General features: G+C 44.2%; 1 protein-coding gene across 1 annotated transcript in view; it reads left to right on the top strand.

Annotated features, from left to right (window-relative positions):
• Positions 1-2,168: 2,168 nt before the first annotated feature.
• EP300 (EP300 lysine acetyltransferase) overlaps positions 2,169-17,875 on the top strand; it is a 92,095-nt gene continuing 76,388 nt past the window's right edge. The window contains exon 1 of the mRNA XM_003932837.3: positions 2,169-3,532. Within this exon, the coding sequence (XP_003932886.1) occupies positions 3,439-3,532 (94 nt within the window). The 5' untranslated portion in view covers positions 2,169-3,438. The remainder of the gene's footprint in view (positions 3,533-17,875) is intronic.

Genomic DNA, 17,875 nt, shown 5'->3' with positions numbered 1-17,875 from the left:
TCTCAGAACAAAAGAAAATAAATAAATAAAAATAATAAAATTATCTGTGAAGGCCAATCTTGATCTTACTCCTACACATTGAATTCATCCTGTAGCAACTTTAAGATAAGTCCTGTCCTTTTCAATTCGCCTGCTTTTCTACTGCATTTTGGGTGATCTAGGCCTGAACATCACAGGACAGAATCCATCCGTCAGCAACTTGATTTGCTCCATTAGGATCTTCATTCTTAGGTTCTTACTTATTCATCCCATCTTTTTTTTTTTCTTATTTTATTTTTATTATTCATCTCATCATTTATTTAGAAAACAGAGAAAAGAAAAAAAGAACAGAAAACAAACAGAAACAATAACAAAAAAAAATCCAACAATTTGCAAATACAAACTACAGAACATAAGATATAAAACAAAAGAAAAAGCTCTTTTTCCCCCCTTTGGAACAGAGTTTCCGCTCTTGTTGCCCAGGCTGGAGTGCAACGGTACAATCTTGTCTCACTGCAACCTCTGCCTCCCAGGTTCAAGCGATTCTCCTGCCTCAGCCTCCCAGGTAGCTGTGATTACAGGTGCGCACCACCATACCCCCTAATTTTGGTATTTTTAGTAGAAACGGGGTTTCACCATGTTGGCCAGGCTGGTTTCGAACTCCCCCTCCTCAGGTGATCCACCCACCTCAGCCTTCCAAGGTGGTGGGATTGCAGGCGTGAGCCACCGGGAAAAGCTTTTTTTTTTTTTTTGAGACGGAGTCTTGCTCTGTCGCCCAGGCTGGGGTGCAGTGGCCGTGGCAGGATCTTAGCTCACTGCAACCTCTGCCGTCGGGGTTCAAGCGATTCTCCTGCCTCAGCGTCTGAGTAGCTGGTATTACAGGTGTGTGCCACCACAGGAGGCTAATTTTTGTATTTTAGTAGAGATGGCTTTTCAGCATCTTGGCCAGGCTGGTCTTCAACTCCTGACCTTGTGATCCACCCGTATTGGCCTCCTAAAGTTCCTGGGATTACACGTGTGAGCCACTGAGCCCAGCCTGAGAAAAAGCTTTTAACCGTATCAATAGATACTGGTTTGTGACTTTCTTTGGGGGTCACTTACACCCATACCACCTCCTCCAGTAACAATTTACACAAGGCCAAAACACAGGGTAATGTGTAGAAACCCGAAAGCATGTCTCCGACCTCAGCTGCAAAACTGCGGAGTCCCACACACTGGACTTTCCTCCCGTTACATTTTTGCTTTTTCCCATCCTTACCTTTACCACATTTTTGCTTTTTCCCATAATTACATTAGATAAGGCACTGGCTAGACGTAGTCTTTTATTAACTTTATCTATTGGGAGCGGACGGAAAAAAAAAAAGAACCGTAAAAATGTCTTCAGGTCCCAGGCGTGTTCAGAAAAAAAAGACTTCTGCGGTGAGAGTGCTACCTGGTAGGGGCGTGTGGACACACGTGGAGGGCAAGAAATGTTGGGTCTGGTGCCGAAACATCTTCCTTCCCAGCTGTGATTTTTGTTTCCTGTGAAAGTAATATATGCTCGTTGTGGAAAAAAAAAAAAAAAGGAAAAGGAAAATTCAGAGAAAACTGAAAACAACTCGTAATCAACGTGTTTTTTGGATGTGAACTGCTCCCTTTGGGAAGGCAATGGAGAAGTGAGGATGCACTGGGTATCCGGCAGTGGGTACACTCTGCCTGATGGATTCGACTGGGGTTTGGGGGACCCGCCACTCAAAGGCTGGGAAGCAGGGCCGCCCCACGGGCGCTCCCCTTTGGCCATCTAAGTGGCGACTTGGCGCCTTTCTCGGCGCAGCTCTGGGGTTCCGTCGCCCCGGTTCCCACCGGTCCCCACCGGTCCCCTACACAGAGACCAAAGCCAGGAACCTTGCCTCGTAACTATCGACCGACTGAAAATAGATTGAGTCCGCCCCCACCCCTCCCCCCTTAAAATCCTCCCCCCTCTTAAAATCCTCCCCTTTAAAGGGAGCCACAGGGTGTCGCCGGGGGAGTTTGCGGAAGCGCTAACCGCGTTGGGGCCTAGGGCGGATCCCGTGATTGGAACCGGCCCCGCCCCCGGCGCCACTTCCCCCATTGTGTGAGCGGCTCAGGCCTAGGCCCCGCCTCCCTTTGGAGGCCCGGCCACTCCCCTTTTTCATCCCCCCCCCTCTTGGCTCATTTCCGGCCGCCGCCGCTACCGCTAGCCTGTAAGGAGGATTCGGCAGAGGGAAGAAACAACAGCCGCCATCTTGTTTGTGTGCTAGGCTCGGGGGGAGAGAGGGCGAGAGGGAGCGGGCGAGAGTGGGCAAGCGGGACGCCGAGCTGAGTGCGAACTGCGGGAGCCAGAGAGTGCGGAGGGGAGCCGGGACGGAGAGAGGCGGCTGGGGCCGAGACAGTGGCGGGGGGCCCGGGGCGCACGGGTTGAGGCGACCCCTAGCCCCCTCCCGTCCGCACACACCCCCACCGCGGCCCCGGAGCCGGGCCGGCGTCGACGCCTAGGGGGGACCATTACATAACCCCGCGCCCGGCGGCGCCTTTGCCCGCCGCGGCGGGCGGCCCCGAGCGGAGCCCCGGGGGGGCGGGCTATCCCAGCTCCTGGCCGCCGGCGGAGGGGACCGTAGCGGCGGCCGTATTTATTTATTTTCCGCGGGAGAGGAGGGCGAAGGAGAGGAGCGCCGGCGCGAGGAGGGGCCGCCTGCGCCGCCGCTGGAGCGGGGCCTCCTCGGTGGGCTTGGCGTCGGCGCGGGCGGGCGGCGCTGCTCGGCCCGGCCCCCTCGGTCCGCTGGGCCGGCCAGCTCCGCGCCAGGCGTCCTTGCCGCGCCTCCGCCGGCCGCCGCGCGATGTGAGGCGGCGGCGCCAGCCTGGCTCTCGGCTCGGGCGAGCTCTCTGCGGCCATTAGGGGCCGGTGCGGCGGCGGCGCGGAGCGCGGCGGCAGGAGAAGGGTTCGGAGGGTGGGGGCGCAGGCCCGGGAGGGGGCACCGGGAGGAGGTGAGTGTCTCTCGTCGCCTCCTCCTCTCCCCCCTTTTCGCCCCCGCCTCCTTGTGGCGATGAGAAGGAGGAGGACAGCGCCGAGGAGGAAGAGGCTGATGGCGGCGGCGGAGCTCCGAGAGACCTCGGCTGGGCAGGGGCCGGCCGTGGCGGGCCGGGGACTGCGCCTCTAGAGCCGCGAGTTCTCGGGAATTCGCCGCAGCGGACGCGCTCGGCGAATTTGTGCTCCTGTGCCCTCCTCCGGGCTTGGGCCCAGGCCCGGCCCCTAGCACTTGCCCCTACCTTTTCTATCGAGTCCGCATCCCTCTCCAGCCACTGCGACCCGGCGAAGAGAAAAAGGAACTTCCCCCACCCGTCGGGTGCCGTCGGAGCCCCCCGAGCCCACCCCTGGGTGCGGGGCGGGGACCCAGGGCCGAAGAAGAGATTTCCTGAGGATTCTGGTTTTCCTCGCCTGTATCTCCGAAAGAATTAAAAATGGCCGAGAATGTGGTGGAACCGGGGCCGCCTTCAGCCAAGCGGCCTAAACTCTCATCTCCGGCCCTCTCGGCGTCGGCCAGCGATGGCACAGGTTAGTTTCGGCAGCCCCGGCCTTCCACGTTCCTCTTAATCTTTTCTACTCGGTACGCCTTTATTCTTCCATTTGTTTTCTTCCTCTCTCCCTTCCCCTTAATTAATTTTAAAATTAAGATATTTGAATGAGCTGATCGAAGACGTCCAGTAGCCCAACCATTTTCTTTGCCTCCTAATACATTGGTTGCAACACTGTGTCATATCGGTGTGTGTTCTGGAATTAGAGCTCGTAAGTGGGTGCTGTATAGAAGTGGCCTGTATTGTTGCTCCCGTGCAGTTTAATTTGGGAAATGCCAGTGCATTTGTGTGTAAGAGCTTCTATGTAATTTTAAGTTTTAATTTTTTTTGTTCTTGGTAAATGAATTTCAAATCCTTTCTTCTTACTGTACTTACTCTGTTTTCTCTACTTTCTGCCCTTTTCAAGATTTTCTCTCCTTTGCAGAATATTTTCTGTTGAGGAATAGGGTGTAAAAAAAATCTTGATTTTTGCGTGTGCGAGGTCCAAGATTTCAGGTTAGAGGTGAAGTTTAACAATTGTTTTCTTACCTACCCTTCTTAGCTTTTTTCTCTGCTTTTTCTTATTTGCTGTAAGAATCAATATGGAGTGCAGTTCATCTCTCATCTCCCAGTTTTGGTGTGAGACCAAAATGTCTGAAACTCTGGGTTTTCAGGTTGTGAGAACAGGGTCATGGTCTTTGCAGTTTGCAGTCACTTTATCATTTTAGGGGGAAGAAAAATGATAGACAATTTTGTGGAGTTACGTACCTGGAAATCAAGGTTAGAAGTTGAAAGAGTTCCAGTCAGGAACTACAGACATGAACTGATTGTAAAAAAGTTTAAAATGTGCATTAGCTTTGGTGTTTTTGTGTTTGTCTTTTTACACTTTTAAACACGTTTGGAGATGAAGATTTTCTTTTAAAAGCTTTACGTACGGATTCTTCAGTTCATTCAGTTGCGGACAAGCCCCTTTGTCAGGAGAAGTTCAGGGAGACTTCTTCCATCATCCCTCATTCTCTTCTTACAGTTAGTTTAATGGTGTTATCCTGATGGGCGAGGACCTTTTCTTTGCTGGAATAATGAAGATGAAGTATGGCTGGCCATCTGACAGTCCACAAGATGTTCCCCTTTACTACGGAGCATCTCTTTAACTCCCCGAGAACAGGCTCAACGTCATCCCTCCATCTGCCAGTGAGAGTGCATAATGGAGTTAAATGTACCCTTTGAGTTTGTAGAGAACTTCGAGAGCATGTTTCTAAGTAGGCTTCATTTCAGAGTGAAAATTGGAAGACAGAGCAAATGCTTTGAATTCGTTGCTTTTATAAGAAAGATGTAAAATGAATTTCAGTTAACCTGCAAAAATTGAGAAATAGGAATCTTGCAGAGTTCTTCTACTTAAGGCTTGTAACATTGATTATGCATGAACTTTGATCTGTACCTATTCTATGAAGGTATTGTAGTCTCCAAGGATGTTTTTTTAGCTGTTTTTTTCCTTCAAAATTCACGCACATAGACACACATAATTTTATTCCTTTGCACCTACGAAGTGCCATTCAGAAGGATTTTTTAGTTCGTCCTTACACACTTAATGTGCCTGTAGATTTTTGTGATGTTCCTTTAGTTGTTTGTGTAATGTGGTACTTTTTGCTTTTTAGTTTTGGTGTAATGTGGTAATGGAGTTTACATTGGAGTTAGCCAGAGACTTGGAAAGTAGGCGAAGCTTTTTAATATACTTTACTTTGATGAGTCCTGATTTGAGCAGCTTCATCCTGAGCTGTATTGTTTAACTGCTTATGTTCAGGTGTGCTACTGCTTTCTCCATATCTGGTCTGCTTTGCTACTTGCAATATGTTTGAATAATTACAAAAGTTCTAAATGTATCAAGTGGGCTTTTGTCGTTTTTTTGTTTGTTTGTTTGTTTTTGTTTTTTGAGACGGAGTGGAGTTTCGCTCTTGTTAGCCAGGCTGGAGTGCAATGGCGTGATCCCGGCTCACCGCAACCTCCGCCTCCTGGGTTCAGGCAGTTCTCCTGTCTCAGCCTCCTGAGTAGCTAGGATTACAGGCATGCGCCACCATGCCCAGCTAATTTTTAGTATTTTTAGTATAGACGGGGTTTCACCGTGTTGACCAGGATGGTCTCGATCTCTTGACCTCCTGATCCACCCGCCTCGGCCTCCCAAAGTGCTGGGATTACAGGCTTGAGCCACCGCGCCCAGCCTGGGCTTTTGTAGTTTTTTTTTAAAAAAAAAACCCTCAACATTGAGATTAATTAATTCATTTGCAATACTAAAAGTTTGTCTTAGTTAAGTTTTCTAAATTTTGTGGTGAGGGTTGATTCCCCCTCCCCCTCCCCAAATCAATATTCTACTCCAGGAATTCTTTGGTGTACAGTTTTTAATTGTAACCAGTCTGGGTTTGGGCGAGGGGAGAATTGAGTATAAAGAAAATAGTGTCCCTCTGTGAACTTACTTCAAGTTGGGTACCAATATATCTTTTTTATTATTATTTTTACCCCAAGACAGAGTCTTGCTCTGTCATCCAGGCTGGAGTGCAGTGGCGGAACCTTACTACCTCTCTGCCTCTGGTGGTTCAAGGGACTGCAGGCGCAGGCCGCTATGCCCGGCTGACTTTTTTTGAATTTTTAGTCGAGATGGAGATTTCACCATATTGGTCACACGGGTCTCGAACTCCTGCCCCCAAGTGATTTGCCTGCTTTGGCCTCCCAAAGTACTGGGATTATAGGCATGAGCCACCGTGCCCGGCCAGGTTTACCATTATATCTTGATTTTTTTTTTTTTTTTTTTTTTTTTGGCATTCAGCAGTTTGTAATATGTTTGCAGGTAACTTCTATTGGAGGCACATCACCTCTTAAAACTTTAAATTTCAAACTTGTGACTTTTGACTTTTGAGTTGTCACTGGGGTATTTTATAAATGTGTAAGGAAATTATTTCTTGATACTATGGTTTTTGTCTAGAACTGATTAAAATAAACCCCAAATTCTAGATCACAGAAACTTTTTTTAAGAAAGTGATTTAGGCTTCCAGATCTCAAGGTGTAAATATATCCATCAAGAGTGTTCTAGTGTCAGCTTTAAAGGAAAGAAAACTGGAGTCCTATGGGATGATATGCTAAAGTGTTAAATATCAAATTAGTGCTTAAGACTCAACGTCTGAATTTGTTTAATACTCAGATATTCTCCCAAAGTATTTACAGGTTGATTCAAATAAGTCACACTCAACTTTTACATGTTGGGATGGGGAAGAGAAGACTTGTAGCATTTACACCTTTGTGTTCCTGTTTCGTATTTGCATTTAATCCATCGAAATTTTTATTTCATTTGGTATGATTAGGGTAAAACAGATCATTTGAGAAATAACATTTTGCTATACCTCTCTTCCCTCCAAAAAAAAAAGATTATAAAAGCCACTCGTAAACTTTTTTGTAAAATTATTGACCAAAAGACTAGAAAAGTTAGGCAGATCCTGGAAATATTTCATGAAGCTTTTTCTGATCATCTGAGTGATGGAAATGATGAGGGTTATCTGTTGTCTTTATTACTCAGTGAAGATGTTTTGTCACTGCTTTGTAAATGCTTAATGCCATATGCACTTAAAGAGCACCTGGAAAGATAGGATTTTAGGATCTGACATATAATTAAGTAGGGTAAAGATCCTTCTGGTCTTGGTACAGTTTGATGTCCCTGGGTTTTGTGCTTTTTTGTTTTTTGGACTTCTCCCCCATTTCAAAGACATACAGCAGGTAGTGTATAAAGTATACCTTTTTGACCAGTAGATTAATGTACGCAGAGGAGAAGTGGTAATTTTGATTTTTTTCCCTTTTCAAATATACAAAGCAGTTAATGTATAAAGTGTACCTCCCTTTTGACCAGTAGATAAATGTACACAGTGGAGACGTGGTAAAGATTTTTTAAAGTGTCAGCTCTACTTTTTTTTTCCTTTTTTGAGACAGTTTCGCTCTAAGGTTTTTTTTTTGTTTTTTTTTTTTGAGATGGAGTCTCGCTCTTTTTACCCAGGCTGGAGTGCAATGGCGCAATCTTGGCTCACCGCAACCTCCGCCTCCTGGGTTCAGGCAATTCTCCTGCCTCAGCCTCCTGAGTAGTTCAGATTACAGGCATGAGCCACCATGCCCAGCTAATTTTTTGTATTTTTAGTAGAGAGGGGGTTTCACCATCTTAACCAGGATGGTCTCGATCTCTCGACCTCGTGATCCACCCACCTTGGCCTCCCAAAGTGCTGGGATTACAGGCTTGAGCCACCGCGCCCGGAGTGCAATGGCATGATCTTGGCTCACTGCAACTTCTGCCTCCCGGGTTCAAGCGATTCTCCTACCTCAGTCTCCTGAGTAGCTGCGATTACAGACATGTGCCACCACACCTGGCTAATTTTGTCTTTTTAGCAGTGACGGGGTTTCACTGTGTTGGTCAGGCTGGTCTTGAACTCCTGACCTCAGGTGATCTGCCCACCTCAGCCTCCCAAAGTGCTGGGATTACAGGTATGAGCCACCACGACTGGCCAATTTTTGTATTTTTTAGTAGAGACAGGGTTTCACCACGTTGGCCAGGCTGGTCTCGAACTCCTGACCTCAGGTGATCTGCCCACTTCAGCCTCCCAAAGTGCTGGGATTATAGGTAAGAGCCACCGTGCCCAGCTGTCAGCTCTACTTTCTTAAAATGCCATTGTGTGTTAGTGATTTGTCATCCTGATCAAAACATTTTGGTCAGGACCATTTATTTTCCAGCTCTGTAACTTGTGATATACTGTTGTGTTTTATTTTACTTTGGCATGAATGTTTACATTAGAGTTTGCTTCTGGAGTCTTTCAGATATAGCTTTTGATTTAGGGAGGCATTGCTGACCTCAGTGTTAAATTGCAAAACATTTTACTAAACTGCCTTAAATTTTCTGACAATTACTTATTCTTAAGGCCTTGTAAGTTCATTTATAGGACTTAAAGAAGGTTGTCTCTGGTTGATACTGAGATAAAGTGACTTTGAAGTTGTAAATCTTGTATGCCTTACAGTGTGGACGCCTTATTCCAGCAGGAGTTCATCTTCTGTTGCACAGGTAGGAATTGTACTGGCATGTCCAGTAAACGGATAGTAGGAAGGGAGGAAAGGGCTTCTGCCTTGGTGGCCTTTTGGCATTATTTTGTGTTTTTCTTTGCTTTTCTATCTCCTCTTTAGTTTATTTAATAAAAAGGAAAAAAATGGAAACAGTTGAAAATTAGTACAAAGTGGTATTTGTAGAGAGACATTAAGTGGTAAGTAGGAAACAGAAAAAAGAGTAGGAAGAATGTTGCAGATACAAGTGGGAGTGTAAAATGCTTTTTTCTGGTGTATTTATAAAAACAATTTGAGTTATTCTGCCAAGTCATATACCCAGCAATTAATGGAAAAATAAAAGATGCTGCTTTTGTGTTTGTCCAGATTTAAGGGTTTCCTCTTTTGAAGATTTCTAAAGTTGAATTTTTTTTTTAAGTGAGGCAAGCAGTATAATTAATGGACAAAAGAAACAAATTATATCAAGTCTAAAAATTTTTTAACATTGAACTTTGCAGGTGATTTTGTTTCCACTTGATAGATGGTAGTTTCATTCTGAAATTTTAATGGAAAATTTTTAATTACTGCTCACTTTCCCAGAAAAGCTTAAGAGGATAAATATTAACTGAGGTGTTAAGCCTCTTCTGAGCAATTTGGATATAATTTGTTTTTAGATATAGATTCCTTTTTATAAATGCCCCAGAGCAATTAGGAGTAATTTTGTTGAGAGAGAAAGTAAAACTAAAACTACTAAAAAGAATATGACAGTAGCTAAGAGAATGAGTATTTGGAGTCAGACTGCTGGAGTTCATATCCCAGACTTGTTTTTATTAACTGTGAACTTTGGGCCAAATATTTAACCTGGCTCAACCTTCTCACATTTATTCCTAACCACAACCCTCTAAGGTGGGTAAGGTGGGTACCCACCTTACAGAAACCCACCTTACCCAGCTTACAGGGTTGTGGTTAGGAATAAACGAGAATTCTCTTTATCAGATGCTTAGGGCTGTGCTTGCTCCTGTGTAGTGTGTGTTCATTGTTAACTGTTTCTAACTCTACTGCTAAATATACCAGAAGGAAAGCAGTGGTAGATAGTTTGGTGGTGGTTTTGCTTTTTTTTTTTTTTTTTAAGTGAATATACAGTAGTCCTCCCTTATCTTTGAGGAGTGCATTCCAAGATCTCCAGTGGATACCTGAAACCCTGCATGGTAGTGAACATAATTGTCTTCAGTCAAAACATGTTTCTGTCCATGTCTTCTACACACGAATGTAATGGCCTTTTCCATCTTAAGTAATCACTTGTCTTGCACTGTGGTGTGATGTTTGCAGTTTGAGATGCAACAGCAAAACTGTCACTATTTTTTTTCCTTTTTCACAATTTCACAGATTTGATCTTTGCAACTTTTGCATGTAATTTTTTTTCATTCCTTATTAGACAAGAACTTTAATGTTTAAGCAATTTACAGCTTCTCTTTGGCGTATCCAAATTGCTGTCGTCACTACTCCTGCACTTAGAGACTGTCATTAAGGAAAGTAAGGGTTACTTAAAACTCAAGCAGTGCCCTACCCCATGGTCAGTCTGACAGTCAATCTGATAATGGAGATGGCTACTAAGTGACAAGTGGCTGATAGTTTATACAGGTGAATACATTAGACCAAGGGGAGATTCACTACCGGGTCAGGTGAGATTTTATCAGGCCACTTGGCTCCTAGCACTTTGGGAGACTAAGGCAGGAGGATTGCTTGAGGCAATTCAAGACCAGCCTAGGCAATATAGTGAGACCCCCACCATCTCTACAGAAATTTTTAAAATTAGCAAGGCATGATGGCATGCATCTGTAGTCCTGGCTACTTGGGAGGCTGAGGTGCGAGAATCACTTGAGCCCAGGAGTTACAGTGAGCTGTGATCACACCACCGCACACTCCAGCCTGGATGACAGAGCAAGACTTTGTTTCTAAAACCACAGCAAAAATTAGTATTTATTTCTGCAATTTTATTTGTAACACTTTTGGACCACAAGTATCTGAAATGGCAGAAAGCAAAACAGGGTAAGAATGAACTACTGTATAGATAGAATGGATAAAGAGAAAGTTAAGTGCATGATGTTCATAGAGAGTTCTTAGAGTAAGCCTTATGTCATCCATTCCAAAGGTGGTTTTCTAGGAGTATAAGCATATGGGAACAGAGCTTAAAATAGAAAAATGCTGTACAGTTAGCCTTCCATATCTGTGGGTTTCATGTTTGTGGATTCAGCCACGGATTGAAAATATTTAGGGGAAAAAAACGTGCATGGTTGCATCTATACTGGACAGGTACAGACTTTTACTTGTCATTGTTCCCTAAGCAATACAGAATAACAGCTATTGATGTTGCATTTACACTACATTAGGTATTGTAAATACTAGAAAGAATTCAAAGTATATGGGAGGATGTGTGTAGGTTATATGCAAATACTACGTATCCCCTATATATTAGGGACTGGGGTATCCTCAGATTTTGGTATGTGCAGTGGAGTGGGTTCTGGAACTAATTCCAGCAGATACCAAGGGACACCTATATCTATATCTATCTATATAATCGCTAAGATGTCTTGTATACGTAAGTAATTGAAATGAAAATCAGCATATATTTAAGGCATAATGAGAAAATGGAGAAACATTGTTCTTGTTAGAAATGTTCAAGATAAGAATGGCTTCTTGGTAAAGAACTGTGTAACTGTTAAGCATAATTTTTTTTTCTTTTTTCTTTTTCTTTCTTTCTTTTTTTTTTTTTTTGGAGACAGAGTCTCGTTGTGTTTCCCAGGCTGGAGTGCAGTGGCACAACCTTAGCTCACTGTAACCTCCAGCTCCTGGGTTCAAGTGATTCTCCTGCCTCACTCCAGCTCCTGAGTTGAAGCAATTCTCCTGCCTCAGCCTCCCAAGTAGCTGGGATTACAGACACCCGCCACCACACCTGGCTAATGTTTGTATTTTTAGTAGAGAAAGGGTGTCACCATGTTGGTCAGGCTGGTCTCAAACTCCTGACTTCAGGTGATCCATCTGCCTCGGCCTCCCAAAGTGCTGGTGTTACAGGTAGGAGCCATCATGCTTGACCGATTAAGCATAATTTTTTTCTATTTTTCATTTTCTCACCTGGGTCTTAAATTTTTTTTTTTTTTTTGAAATGGGGGTCTTGCTGTATTGCCCAGGCTGAAGTTAACCTTCTGCTTCAGGCTCCTCAGTGGCTGGGATTACAGACATGAGTCATTATACCTGGCTCCAAGAAACTTTCTTATAAAGGAGGAAGAAGAAAAGTAGAAGCAGTGTAGTGCTCCAAAGAATTTTTTTTTTTTTTTACTGCTCTTAAGGAAGAACTACCTTTTACTTATAGCACCAGAAACTTTCAAAGAATGAACAAAGAATACTTACACTTATTGCTTGTAATGTACTCTGATATTTTCTGTTGCTTTTTTTTTTTTTTTTTTTTTTTTTTTAGTACTGTTTGCAACCTACTATATTGATTTCATGACCCACTGTTGGCTTGTGAGCCATAATTTGAAGAATACTGGCTTAGAAGAGCTAACAAGATGGTAGTTATTCTGTATTGGGCCAACATTTTCTGTATGCTAGGCACTTACCCTCGGTACATTGTTCCTTCTTTCCTTCCTGGAGTTTATAGATAAGGGGAAAAGACTGGCATTCATTAAATCTGGTATGACCAGCATTATATTTGTAAAGTACGTGTATAGTGGGAGGAACAGGAGGACCTAACCCAGTAGTTGCAGGCCCGGATGGCTGTCTTTGAGGAGTTGTTTCTGATCTTGAGATCTCCAGGATAGAGATAGGATTAGTAAAAATGAGCCCAGGCTAGAAAGGAGATTGTATGAGACCTGAGTATACCCTGTTCTGGGAAGCCGTAAGTACTATCTGACTGGTAGGAAAGCAAAAAACAGGACTGTAGAGGTGAGCAAAGGGCCAATCCTGCAGGTATGATGGGAATTTAGACTTTACATTTTACCCATTTAATGGATAGGACAGAATTGTACCTTAGGCAGCTCAGTGAAAGTAGAAATGGTTTGGGAAGAAGCAGGGGAAAATGGGAGGCAGGGAGACCAGTGAACAGCTCTTTTATGGTTCCAGCCACTCTTAGCACAAAAGATGTAAAGACTTGGAAAGATTTGAAGGAAGATGGATGATTGACAGAACTTGGTGATTGATTAGAAAGCACTCAAGGTGTAAAGAAGTGGGAAGATTTGAGGGAAGATGGGTGGTCAAGAGAACTTGGTGATTGATTCCAGGTTAGGTAGTCAGATGGAGAAATCAAGGATAATTCCCAAGTTTAAAGTCTGAGCAACTTGATGGGCGAGGAATTATTTATTTATTTATTTATTTATTTATTTATTTTTGAGAGATTCTCTCAGTCACCCAGGCTGGAGTGCAGTGGCGTGATCTTGGCTCACTCACTGTAACCTCTGCCTCCCAGGTTCAAGCGATTCTTACGCCTCAGCCTCCCAAGTAGCTGGGAATACAGGCATGCACCACCACACCCAGCTAATTTTTGTACTTTCAGTTGAGATGGGGGTTTCACCATTTTGGCCAGGCTGGTCTCAAACTCCAGGCCTCAAGTGATCCACCCACCTTGGCCTCACAAAGTGCTGGGATTACAGGCGTGATTTACAGTGCCTGGCTGGGTAATGATTTAATAAATTGGGGAACATAGGAAGCACGGTATTTTTTTTTTTTCTTGAGATACTCTCCCTCTGTTGCCCAGGCTGGAGTACAGTGGCACGATGTCGGCTAACTGCAACCTCTGCTACCCAGGTTCAGGCAATTCTCCTGCCTCAGCCTCCTGAGTAGCTGGGATTACAGCCATGCACCATCATGCCCTGCTAATTTTTTGTATTTTTGGTAGAAACAGGGTTTCACCATGTTGGTCAGGCTGGTCTTGAACTCCTGACCTCCGTGATCCACCTTCTTCAGCCTCTGAAAGTGCTGGGATTACAGGCATGAGCCACAGTGCCTGGAAGCATAGTATTTGTGAAGTGGGTGGGCGGGTGTGATGGAGGTAGGGATGTTACATTTGGGGCATTTGGAAGTTGTGTGGTTCTTCTGAGTTGAGTCGTCATTCTTTTCATTTGCTGTACCTTTATCTTGTTTCAGCCAACAGACGTTGAATACCTCCCAAGTCTTAGGCGTTTGAAATACAAAGACAATTAAGGTGCCTTCTCTCAAAGCCTTTAGAGATACAGTGGGGTTGTTACACATGTCCACACAATTTTCCCATAAGTTATGCTTTAAAAGGTTTTTTAAATGGTCTATATAAAGGCAGGGGATAGGGATTGTTTTTGACAATTTTCTTCTTTTTTTTGAGATGGAGTTTCGCTCTTATTACCCAGGCTGGAGTGCAATGGCGCGATCTTGGCTCACCGCAACCTCCGCCTCCTGGGTTCAGGCAATTCTCCTGCCTCAGCCTCCTGAGTAGCTGGGATTATAGGCACGCGCCGCCATGCCCAGCTAATTTTTTGTATTTTTAGTAGAGACGGGGTTTCACCATGTTGACCAGGATGGTCTCGATCTCTTGACCTCGTGATCCACCTGCCTCGGCCTCCCAAAGTGCTGGGATTACAGGCTTGAGCCACTTAGCCCGGCCTGTTTTTGACAATTTTCTTCAGTAAAAAATGTATTATTTGAACAGGGTTTGGTGGGAATTAAAGTAGCATAGGCAAAGTTGGAAGGGTTTTTCAGATGGAGCTAAAGAGCATGGTTCTGATGTGGCTAGAATATAGGCTGTGTGGTAGGGTTTTTCATGGGAGACAGATGGAAAAGGATGTTGGGGTCCCATTATGGAAAGATAAATATGCTCAGGAATTTCCCATTTATCTTAGCATCAGGATAGAAATTTTATGACCAGGGGAGTGACATAGTTGAGGAAATTCTAGTAACACTGTACAGAGCAGCGGTAGGGAGAATAATGGCAGGAAGACTAGAGATATGTTATTTACCTCTTTTGAAATGAGCTTGTCATTTGCCTTGGAAGTTTTTGGTAAATTGTAATTGAAAAAGTGAATTGTTTATTTTGTTCAAGATCCATGTTTGGGTTACCAGTTGTCATAAATGTAAAAAATACACCAGATACCAACCTGGATACTATTCACTTTCCCCATCGTTTACAGATACACAGTTTTGTTTGTTTGTTTTAGTTTTTATTTTTATTTATTTATTTTTTTGAGACGGAGTTTCGCTCTTGTTACCCAGGCTGGAGTGCAATGGCGTGATCTCGGCTCACCGCAACCTCCGCCTCCTGGGCTCAGGCAATTCTCCTGCCTCAGCCTCCTGAGTAGCTGGGATTACAGGCACGTGCCACCATGCCCAGCTAATTTTTTGTATCTTTAGTAGAGACGGGGTTTCACCATGTTGACCAGGATGGTCTCGATCTCTCGACCTCGTGATCCACCCGCCTCAGCCTCCCAAAGTGCTGGGATTACAGGCTTGAGCCACCGCGCCCGGCGGTTTTAGTTTTTAAAAGATAGTATGTTAGTTTCTCCATCTGGGATTCCCTTTAGGTGTTTCCTTGTAACAAATCCCCAGGTTTGCCCAAAATCAAGAAATGTTCAGTGACAGTTAACACACGGTTTAGGCGTACTTTTATAAAACACGTCCTTGAGTTGATTCTTAAGGTGAGATTTTAATAAATAATAGTGTCCTCATTGTGTAGTTGGGTTTTGTTTTGTTTTTTGGCCACAGAGTCTTGCTCTATTGCTGAGTGCAGTGGCATGATCTCGGCCCACTGCAGCCTCCGCCTCCGGAGTTCAAGCAATTCTCCTGCCTCAGCTTTGAGGGTAGCTGGGATTACAGATGCACTCCACCACACCCGACTAATTTTCGTATTTTTAGTAGAGATAGGGTTTTGCCAGGTTGACCAGGCTGGTCTCAAACTCCTGACCTCAGGCCATCTATGCGCCTCTGCTTCCCAAAGTGCTGGGGTTACAGGTGTAAGCCATAGTGTCTGGCCTTTCTAAACATAGCTCCAGGTCACATTCTTGATCAATTAAAGCATTTCATTTCTGTTTAAAATTCAAGACTTAAGCCTGGGCAAGGTGGCTTACACCTGTAATCCCAGCACTTTGGGGGGCCAAGGCAGGCCAATTGCCTGAGGTCAGGAGTTCAAGACTACCCTGGCCAACATGGTGAAACTTCGTCTCTACTAAAAATACAAAAATTAGCCGGGTGTGGTGGTTGGTGCCTGTAGTCCCAGCTACTCTGGAGGCTGAGGCAAGGGAATCGCTTGAATCTGGGAGATGGAGGTTGCAGTGAGCCAAGATCGTGCCATTGCACTCCAGCCTGTTCAACAAGAGCAAAACTCCATTTCAAAAAGAATTGTGTGTGTGTGTGTGTGTGTGTGTGTGTGTGTGTGTGTGTGTGTGTCTGAAATGCTTGGTTGGTTTTTTTTTTTGAGACGGAGTTTCACTCTCGTTACCCAGGCTGGAGTGCAATGGCACGATCTCGGCTCACTGCAACCTCCGCCTCCTGGGTTCAGGCAATTCTCCTGCCTCAGCCTCCTGAGTAGCTGGGATTACAGGCACACGCCACCATGCCCAGCTAATTTTTTGTATTTTTAGTAGAGACGGGGTTTCACCACGTTGACCAGGATGGTCTCGATCTGTTGACCTCGTGATCCACCCGCCTCGGCCTCCCAAAGTGCTGGGATTACAGGTGTGAGCCACCGCACCCGGCCGGTTGTTTTGTTTTTTTAAGATGCAGTGCTGCTCTGTCACTCAGGCTGGAGTGTAATGGTACAGTCTTGGCTCACTGCAACCTCCACCTCCTGGGTTCAAGCAATTCTCCTGCCGTCTTAGCCCCCTGAATAGCTGGGACTACAGGCACACGACATCACCTCTGGCTCATTTCTGTATTTTTGGTAGAGACAGTTTCACCATGTTGGCCAGGCTGGTCTTGAGCTCCTGACCTCATGATCTGCCTGCCTCGGCCTCCCAAAGTGCTGGGATTACAGTTGTGAGCCCCCATGCCAGGTGTGTTGGGGTTTAAGAATAAACTTCAGTATAATCTCTTCCTAAAGTAGAGGTATACCTTTTGATGTCATGATAGCAGGACAGTGTTAAGAGTACATATTTTGAAATTTGCTTGCATTTTTGCCCTTTCACTCTGTTGGATTTCAAAATTCAACAGCTGCCAGCATTTGTAGCTATGTAATCGTGTATAGTTATCATCTTTTATACAAATTTGTATAAAATGCACAGGTTTTTCTAATTTTTTTTTTTTTAGAAGTATTAGATATCTTGCCTGTCGTTCCAGCATGGATATTTCATTTTAATTTTCTTAATGTTCCTTTACATTATGTAGTTTGAAATGTTTGTACATCTTTATTTCCTTGGTAGCTGGGTTCTTTATATGATTAGATAATTCTGCTTCATCTATGGAGGGTTAAAGTACCTTTTATAATGAAGTACTGAATAGAGGTTGGGAAAGTTGTTTGAACCTGATAACATTTGTAAGACAGACAAAATTTTCTCATTTTAAAAGCTGTAGATGCAAAATTTCATGCTTTTTAAGCATCCAATTTAAGGGTAAAAGTGTCCCAAAGCAATAAGAACAAGAAATCTTTGTAAGATCGGTAGTTTCAGTGTTTAGCCAAACCATTATCAGAATTAGAATGACTCATGTTATGTACATTTGATTTTCAACTATTTTTTTTGTTTGTTTTTTAAAAAAATCCCAAATCTGTAACCTGGACTAGGGACTCTGAAATGTTCTGATCTATTCTCACTTCATCAGTCGCTCTGTTCTCCCCACTCTTTCAATTGCTGAACTAACTGGCTGAGCTTTTACTCGTCCCCACCATAGGTTGTTCCACTCTTTTTCTGTCTAGTTCCTACTCATCCTGTGGACTCACTACTGGATTAGATGAAAGAAAGAAAAGATTGTATTGTCCACTCTTTTAAAATATTAAGCATTTTTTATTGTTTGTTTGAGACAGGGTCTTACTGTCTTCTGGGCTGGAGTGCAGTGGCACAATTTTGTCTCACAGTAGCCTCGACCTGCCAGCCTAAATGATCCTCCCACCTCAGCCTGTAGCTGCAGCAGCATGCCTGGCTAATTTTTAAATTTTTCTGTAGATTCAGGGTCTTGCTCTGTTGCCCAGAATTATCTCAAACTCTTGGGCTCAAGCAGTTCACCTGCCTTGGCCTCCCAAAGTGCTGAGATTTCAGGTGTGAGCCACCCACTGGGTCTGGCCTAAAACCTTTTTTTTTTTTTTTTTTTTTTTTTTTTTTTTTTTTTTGAGACGGAG

This window comes from Saimiri boliviensis, chromosome 21, assembly GCF_048565385.1.
Source record: "Saimiri boliviensis isolate mSaiBol1 chromosome 21, mSaiBol1.pri, whole genome shotgun sequence".
Taxonomy (NCBI): Eukaryota; Metazoa; Chordata; class Mammalia; order Primates; family Cebidae; genus Saimiri; species Saimiri boliviensis.
The sequence above is the reverse complement of the archived record's forward strand: the minus strand, read 5'-3'. Positions and strand labels throughout refer to the sequence as shown.